Here is an 8,943-nt window from a genome sequence, read left to right as displayed (position 1 = left end):
CCTCCTCTCCTCCCCCCCAACTCACCCGCTCCTCATCCCCTCCACCTCCCTCTCTCCTCGCCCCCTCCCACATCCCTCTCCTCGCCCCCTCCCCTCCCTTCCCCTCTCCTCCATTTCCTCTCCCTTCCTGTCCTCTCCTCCCTCATCCCTCATCCTCTCCTTTCCCCTTCCTCCTCCTCACTTTTTCCTCACTTCTCTCCCCTCTCCTCCTCTGTTTCTTCTCTTGCCCCTCTCCTCTCCTACTCTCTACCTCCCCCCCCCCCCTTTCTCTGGCCCTCCCCCAAGCCCATCAACTGCAGCGTCCCTCAGCAAGGTCCCTGAAACTGCGTTAACTCTCGTTCACTGGATTGGGAAGCTGTGGCCTGTTCTGGGGATTCTGATTGTTGCTTGTCTTGCAAACAATCGATCCGCCAATGCACCCCCACACATCCCACTAACCTTCTGTCACGTCATCCTTTGGTCTTAAACCTTTTTATTACTGGTTTTGTGACATGGTGGATTTGCCTCAGTAATGAGTCATACAATCATTTGTCACAGATACACGCCCTTCAGCCCACTAAGTCCGTGCTGACCAACAATCCTACACTAATCCCTTTTATTCGTCCCACATTCCCATTAACACCCCTCAGATTCCACCATCCAGGGGCAATTTACAGCAGCTAATTAACGTCTTTGGGATGTGGGAGGAAACCGGAGCACCCGGGGGAAAGGCACGCGGTCACACGGAGAATGTGCAAACTCCACACAGACAGCGCCGGGGGTCAGGATTGAACCCGGGTCTCTGGCGCTGGAAGGCAGCAGCTCTACCCGCTGTGCTACTGTGACACACAGACGGCCTTGCCACACACTCACAAATCAGATTTGCCAGTATTGTTGGGGAGGGTTAAACTAGCTGAGGGGTGAAAAACAGAACTGGAAATGGAAGGTAAAAATTTAATAAGAAAGTTTGAAAAGCACAGAAAATGAAAGTTATAAAATAGACACAAAAGGAGTCTGGCTGTGCTTGATAATATAAACTAAAATGCAAAAGATATAAACATAGAACATATACCAGTACAGCACAGGAGCAGGCCCTTCAGCCCAGGATGTTGTGCTGGATTAACTAAACTAATAATTAAACACCTAACTAAATTAATCCCTTCTGCCTACACAATGTCCATATCACTCCGTTCTCTGCACATTCATGGGCCTGTCTAAGAGAAGCACCTCTATCGTATCTGCCTCCACCCCCACCCCTGGCAGCACGTTCCACACACCCACCTCTCTCTGTGTAAGAAACTTGCCCCGCACATCTCCTTTAAACATACCCCCTCTCACCTTAAATGCATGCCCTCTAAGTATTAGACATTTCGACCCTGAGAAGAAGATAGCGGCTGCCTTCTTTATCCATGCCTCTCATAATCTTATAAACTTCTATAAGGAAGAAGGAACCGAAAGACAGGTGGATGTTTGATATAACAGGTTTTACAGAAATGTGGCTTAAGGAGGAAGGGGACTGGCAGCTTAACAATGCTGGATACAGGGTCTTTGAGATTCAGTCAAGATACAGAGGAGGTAAAAAAAATGGAGTGTGGCCAATATTGGTTAAAGAAACAATCCCATCTGGGAGAGGGAATGATGAGATGGAAAGGTTACCTTATGAGACAATACAGGTTACGGAGGCTCCAAGGCACAGAGGCTGCAGAGGGTTGTAGACTCAGCCAGCTCCATCACGGGCACAACCCTCCCCACCATCGAGGACATCTTCAAGAGGCGGTGCCTCAAGAAGGCGGTCATCCGTCATTAATGACACTTACCATCCGAGACATGCCCTCTTCTCGTTACTACCATCGGGGAGGAGGTACAGGAGCCTGAAGACCCACACTCAATGATTTAGGAACAGCTTCTTCCCCTCCGCCATCAGGTTTTTGAACGGTCCATGAACACATGAACGGTCCATGAACGTTATTCCTTTTTACCAATTGGTAAATAGGTAAATTTGGTTTATTATTGTCATATATACCGAGGTACAGTGAAAGACTTTTGCATACCATTCGTACAGATCAATTCATCACATCAGTGCATTGAGGTAGTACAAAGGAAAACAATAACAGAATGCAGAATAAAGTGTTACAGTTACAGAGAAAGTGCAGTGCAGGCAAACAATAAGATGCAAGGCCATAACGAGGTAGATTGTGAGGTCAAGAGTCCACTTTATTGTATGAGGGAACTGTTCAATAATCTTATAACAGTGGGATAGAAGCTGTCCTTGAGCCTGGTGGTACGTGCTTTCAGGCTTTTGTATCTTCTGCCCGATGGGAGGGGGGAGAAGAGAGAATGTTCAGGGTGGGTGGGGTACCTCATTGTCTGCCTGCACTCTCTCTGTAACTGTAACACTTTATTCTGTTATTGTTTTCCCTTGTACTACCTCAATGCACTGCTGTAGTGAATTGATCTGTATGAACAGTATGCAAGACAAGTTTTTCACTGTACCTTGGTACATGCGACAATAATAAACCAATTTACCAGTTTATCAAAGAGAGGGAATGACAAAGGTACCTGCAAGTAAAATCAAGTGAAGTCAAAGGTGTCTTTAAGTACATGAAAAACAAGAGGGGAACGAAGCAAGACTAGGATATGTAGGTGAAGGATATGGGTCGGGTTCTTAATGAATACTTTTCAATTCTCTTCTCACAGGACGAGGAATGGTGCTGATGTGGTAGTTTAAATGGACCAGGGTGAAATACTGAATGGGATAAACACAGTAAAACAGGAAGTTTGTCATCTCTGAAGATGGATAAACCATCGGGCCCAAATGAAATTTATCACAGGCTGGTAAAAGAAGCAAGGGAGGAAATTGCAGAGCCTCCAACCAACCTTGTCTTTTTCTCTCTGGTGGCTGGAGTGGTGCCAGAGGATTGGACAGCTAACAATGTTTCATTATTCGAAAAGGAAGAGATGAACTGACCCCTGTGTTACGGCTGTTCAGGTTATGGAAATTCGCCCTTAATGAGTTCGCACATCAGTACACTGATACTCTATGAATGTGCAGAGAATGGAGGGATATTGCGTAGGCAGAAGGGATTAGTTTAGTTAGGTGCTTAATTACTATTTCCTCATCATGGAAACCAGCCTCCCCTCCATGGACTCTGCCTTTACCTCTCGTTGTCTTGGTGAAGCAGCCAGCATAATCAAAGACCCCACCCACCCGGGTCATTCTCTCTTCTCCCCTCTCCCATCAGGCAGAAGATACAGGAGCCTGAGGGCACGTACCACCAGGCTTAAGTACAGCTTCTATCCTACGGTGATAAGACTATTGAACGGTTCCCTTATATGATGAGATGGACTCTTTATCTCACAATCTACCTTGTTTGACCTTGCACATTATCTACCTGCACTGCACTTTCTCTGTAGCTGTGAAAATTTACTCTGTATTCTGTTATTGTTTTTACCCTGTACTACCTCAATGCACTGTGTAATGAATTGATCTGTATGATTGGTATGCAAGACAAGTTTTTCAATGTACAGTACCTCGGTACAAGTAACAATAATAAACAAATACCAATACTAGTTTAATTAGTTTGGCACAACATGGTGGGCCGAAGGACCTGTTCCTGTGCTGTACTGTTCTATGTTCTATGTTCTACCCAAAAACTTGAGATATGGAATAAAACTCACTCTCACAGAATTTGTGTGAAAAACGTAAATAAATCAGCACAAAATTTATTTTCTTTTCAACTCACATTTCTTGACGCAACTTTATGTTATGGAAAATCATGACATGGACCATTTTTTAGGAACACAATTCCCCATAACACAGGGGTCGCCTGTAATTACAGGCCTTTGATGCAAGGAAAATTATTAGGACAGTATAACTCTTCATTGGAAAGGCAGGCGTTAATCAGGGACAGTCAGCATGGATTTGTTGAGGTTCTGTCCGACTAACTTGATCATATTCCTTGAGGAAATGAAATAGAGTGTTGATGAGGGCTGTGATATTGGTGTAGTCCATGGATTTTATCAAGGCTTTTGACAAGGTACCACGTGATAGGATGGTCAAAAACACAAAAGCCAAATACAGAGGGACCAATTAGATCGAAAACTGTCCCAGTGGCAGGAAGCAAAGGGTACTGATAGCTGATGGGGGTTAAAGGACTTTAACAGTTTGGTTCGATGGTACTCAGTCACTTGCTGTTTGTAATGATTTAGACCTAAATGCAAGAAGCATGATAAAAAAAATTGTGGAAGATACAAACATTGGCTGTGCAGGTGTGAGGAGAAGGAGGGAGATATTGGTGACCTGGTTAATTGGGCAGGGAAGTGGCAAATGGAGTTTAATCCAGAGAAGCCGTGAGCTGATGGATTTGAGGAGCTGTAACTAGGCAGGGAAATGTACACTAGATGGGAGGATATAGAGTGGTGTGGAGGGACAGAGAGATCTTTGACAATACATCCACAGATGCTTAAAGATGACAGAACAAATCATTGGATGTTGGACAGGTAGGTATAAAGTGGTTAAGTGCGCGCACACACACACGCGCACGCGCACACACACACACACACACACACACACACACACACAAACACACACACACACACACACACACACAGGCTGGTTTCCCTTATTAGCTGAGGCATTGACTGTAAGAGCAGGGAGGTCACACCAGATCTCCAGACAACACTGGAGGCAGTGCAGAGGAGACTGACAAGAACATTGTCTGGGCTGGAAAATTATGGTGAAAGATTGGATAGGTTGGGGATGCTTTCCTTGGAATGGAAGAGGCTGAGGAGAGATTTAATTGGGGTGTATAAAATAATGAAGAGGCCCAGATAGAGTAAATGGGAAGGGGCAACCTCCATTTGCAGAGCAGGGGTTAGAGATTTAAAGTCATCTGTAGAAGGATTAGATGGGAGAGGAGGAAAAATTATTTCTCCAGACAGTGCTGGGGGTCTAAAACAGTGGCCCTAACAATGTCTGATAGACGTTGTAACAAAGAACGACTGGGAACAATTTCCCCATTCTGGTGGAATCCCAGGACATAGGAACTTGCTTTTTGGTGGAACCTTTCCTGACCTCCGGACAGCCCAAGGCTCTGTGCCCATCGAGAAACTTTTGAAGGGTAGTTATAGGAAACACGGCAGCTGATGTAAGCATGGCAAGATCTCACCGACAATTGGGATCGTGGCCAGGTGTTGACTGCGGGATAACCGTTAATTAGGAATTGCCGGCTTCCTTCCCAAACAATGTTCTGGCCACAGGGTAAGGGCAGATGGGCCATAGTTTCACATCACAGTGGGGTGATGGCGCCTTTGACACTGCTGCCCCTTTCAGCACTGCACAGGCACGTCTTTGCCTGGTGTTTAATGATCCAGTCCTGGGAGTGGGTTTCAAACCCACAACCTTCTGACACGAGATAGGGACCTGGGGGGGGGATGGGGGAAACACCGGGGGGGGGGGGTAATGAGCAGGGTTAAACCGAACCCCAAACACCTCTCTGTCTGAAACACCTGCACTGCCATAAACAGCAATAAAAACAGAAAGTGTTGGAAACACTCAGCCAGCCAGGCAGCGTGTGAGAGGAGATAGTGTCAGAGCTAATGCTTCAGGTTTAAAACACTCACAGGGTCAGGCAGCATCTGTGGAGACAGAGCGAAAGACAAGAGTCCAAGATATCTCATCATGTACGTCCTGGTGCAGTACATGCATGGCTGTATTGGTGCTGCTTCCTGTACTGCCACAGAACTCAACAGCTTCATCCCCTTGGCTACCATTTCCCACTCTGCTCTCCACATCAATGCCCATCTCTGCCTCTTCCCTGCCCCGCCTGCATCTCTCCACCTCCCTCTCAGTCTAGCCGCAAACATCCCCAACAAGCCCACAGACTCCCACAAGCTACCTTGACCACTGCTCCTGAAGAATCCCCAATCCATCCCCCTGGTTCGTCTTGCTCCCTCACATTTGCTTCAGTGATGAGAAGCTCTGGCAAGGACCTCCCACCTTGACTCTGTCTCCTTCTCCACAGACGCCGCCTGACCTGCTGAGCCATAGAGTCATACAGCAAGGAAACAGGCCCTTCAGCCCAACTCATCCATGCTGACCAAGACACCCCTCTAGGGTCGTTCCATTTGCCTGCATTTGGCCCATATCCCTCTGAACCTCTCCTATCCATGTGGCTGTCCAAGTGCCTTTTAAATGCTGTTATTGTGCGGGGCAAGTTTTTCACACAGATGGTGGTAGGTGCCTGGAACATGTTGCCAGGGTTGGGGTTGGAGGCAGATACAATAAGAGGGGTTTCAAAGGATGTTAGACAGGCAGATGCAGAGAAGGGAGGGATATGGACATTGGGTAGGCAGAAGGGATTAGTTTAGCTCGGCATTTGATTACTGGTTTAGTTAGTTCAGCACAACATCGTGGGCTGAAGGGCCTGTTCCTGTGCTGTCTTGTCCTATGTACCTGCCTCGACCACTTCCCCTAGCAGCTCATTCCATGTACTGACCACCTGCTGGGTGAAAAGTTTGCCCCTGGAGTTCCTATTAAATCTCTCCCCTCTCACCTAAAACCCATGCCCTCTAGTTCATGATTCCCCAACCCTGGGAAAAGGTGTTTAAATCTGAAACATTAACTCTGCTTCTCTCTCTACAGATGCTGCCCATCTTGCTGAGAATTTTAAACCTGGAATAAATTCTTTCTCTCTCTCTCTCCACACGCTGCGCGACCTGCTGAGAGTTTGCAGCATGTTCTGGTTATGTTCCAACAAGTGTAGACCGGAGAGACCGCCGATGGTCTGTCTCCTGCCCAACGAGCAGCAGGGAGCAGGAGCCTGGGGTCGCCCCTGTTGACCTGAAGCCCCCACGCCGCGGGATCTAGACCAGGGACTCGGAGACGGAGACGGGGGCGACGTCTGAGTCCTGGCTGTTCATGGAACTGAGCCCGGTGTCCGAGTCCTCGTCAGCGGCCAGGCAGCCGGCGGGGGTCTGGGCGGGGGTCTGGGGACTGACCGCCCGGGGCGACTCCCGCAGCTCCCCCAGGAGCCGCTGCAGCTCGTCCCGCTTCCCCTGCTTGAGGCTCCGGCAGCGCTCCAGCTCCCGACCGCACGCCTCCAGCTCGCTGCTCAGCCGCAGCCCGATGCGCAGGCTGGTCCGCAGCTGGTCCCGCAGGGTGTCCGGCTCCAGCTCCGCCCCGTCCCCCTGCCCCGGCTCCCCCTCCTCCGCCGCCGCCTCGTCCGCCTCCCCCTCCGCCTCGCCCCCGTCCCGGGACGGCGCGGACCCCCCGTCCAGGTAAGTGTCCTGCACGTAGTTGGCCCCGTGCTTCCTCATCCTGTCCAGGTGGATCCTCGCCTCGCACAGGTCAATGTCCCGGTCCAGCTCCCGGATCCGCTCCAACTGCTGCCGGATGGTGTGGTCCTGGGACAGGACAAGGTGAACCAGGGTCTCCATCCTCTCCCGGCACCTCTTCTCCTTCGCCCCGCTCTCCCGCCGCTTGGAACGGTTCATCTTGGCCAGCTTCCTGAAGGCTTTGCGTACCACTCTCCTCTGCTTGTCCCGGGACATGGTCAGAGCGGCCCCGGCCGCTCCCCGCAGCTGGCACGGGTTGTCCTTGCTGGGCACCACCTTGGCTTGGGCGCTGCGGGCTCCTGGTCTGCCCAGGGCGGCCCGGGTCTTCTCCAGCACGAAGGTCACCTTGTCCTGCTCCTCTCCCCACGCCGTCCACAGCCTCAGGATCTTGGTCTTGTTGGGAAGTGTCCTCTCGAAGCCTCGCCACTTCTCCACCAGGCAGTAGGTGTCGGGGGCTCCGGACAGTAACTGGCTCAGACCCGCTTCCTCCAACAAGGCAGCGATCACATCGGCGCAAGTGGTGCGTCTGGACAGCCCCGAGATCAGCTTCTCCTCCTGGCAGACCCACACGCTGATCCTGTTGTCCTGAGTCTCCATTCCCCCCTTCCCTTGCTCCAAGGTGGAGTGAGATTCCGAGCCTCCACTCTCACCCTCTCTCTCTCTCTCTCCCCCCCACGCTTCCCAGGAGAGGCTCCTTCTGATCCCAGCCGGGAGAGTCAGTTGCTTGTCTATCATGTGACGAATCCTTGGCAGTAACTCGCTCGCAGAAACTTCTCCGCATCAGCATCAGGTCCCCCCTGCTCTAGGGTTGGGGCATCTCCAGGCGTGGTCTGTCCCTGGCTCTGTGTCTACACGCTGCGGAAAGTTGGGGGAGTTTGATGTAAAGCTAGTAGCAAGAGCAGCCCCCGCGCACCTTCATAGCATCCGGGCAGAACATTAAGGAAAATAATAATCACAGCTCGCTGTGAAATGTGGGGACTTGCTCACTGGGATTTCTGTTGGAATCACTCTTTCCACACACACACATTGGGTCACTTAGAACAAGGCTGCCCTCTATAGTTTCTCATCTCACTGGCGTTCTGTTCCTGAGCCCTTGTTCTTCAGGCACCAACAGAACCATCCTGTAAGTTTTATTGTCATACCGCACGGAAACAGACCCTTCGGCCCAACTCGTCTATGCCGACTGTGTTGCCCAGTGAGCTCGTCCCGTCTGCCCACGTTTGGCCCATAGCCCTCTACACCTCTCCTATCCATGGACTTATCCAGATGGCTTTTAAATGTTGTTAATGTGCCCGCCTCAACCACTGTTTCTGGCAGCTCATTCCAAATACACACCACCCTTTGTGTGAAGAAACTGCCCCTGATGTCCCTTTTAAATCTCTTGCCTCTGATCTTAAACCTATGCACCTCTTGTTTTTAGCACCCCCTCCCTGGGAAAAAGACAGTGGGCTTTCACCCTGTCTATACCCCTCATGATCTTATACACGTCCGTCAGGTCACCCCTCAATCTCCTATGTTCCAGGGAATAAAGTCCTAATCTATGCAACCTCTCCTTGTAACTCAGGCCCCCAAGTCCAGGCAACATCCTTGACAGGATACTTTAAGTACTCAAGGGGCTAGGTTATAGTG

General features: G+C 50.1%; 1 protein-coding gene across 1 annotated transcript; it reads right to left on the bottom strand.

The window, feature by feature from the left end:
• Positions 1-3,586: 3,586 nt before the first annotated feature.
• rassf10a (Ras association domain family member 10a) lies at positions 3,587-8,225 on the bottom strand. The gene has a single exon (XM_052029015.1). It carries the CDS (start codon positions 8,047-8,049, stop codon positions 6,844-6,846), a length of 1,206 nt encoding a protein of 401 aa, XP_051884975.1. The 5' UTR covers positions 8,050-8,225; the 3' UTR covers positions 3,587-6,843.
• Positions 8,226-8,943: the final 718 nt, after the last annotated feature.

Source organism: Pristis pectinata, chromosome 14 (genome assembly GCF_009764475.1).
Source record: "Pristis pectinata isolate sPriPec2 chromosome 14, sPriPec2.1.pri, whole genome shotgun sequence".
NCBI classification, from domain to species: domain Eukaryota; kingdom Metazoa; phylum Chordata; class Chondrichthyes; order Rhinopristiformes; family Pristidae; genus Pristis; species Pristis pectinata.
The sequence above is the reverse complement of the archived record's forward strand: the minus strand, read 5'-3'. Positions and strand labels throughout refer to the sequence as shown.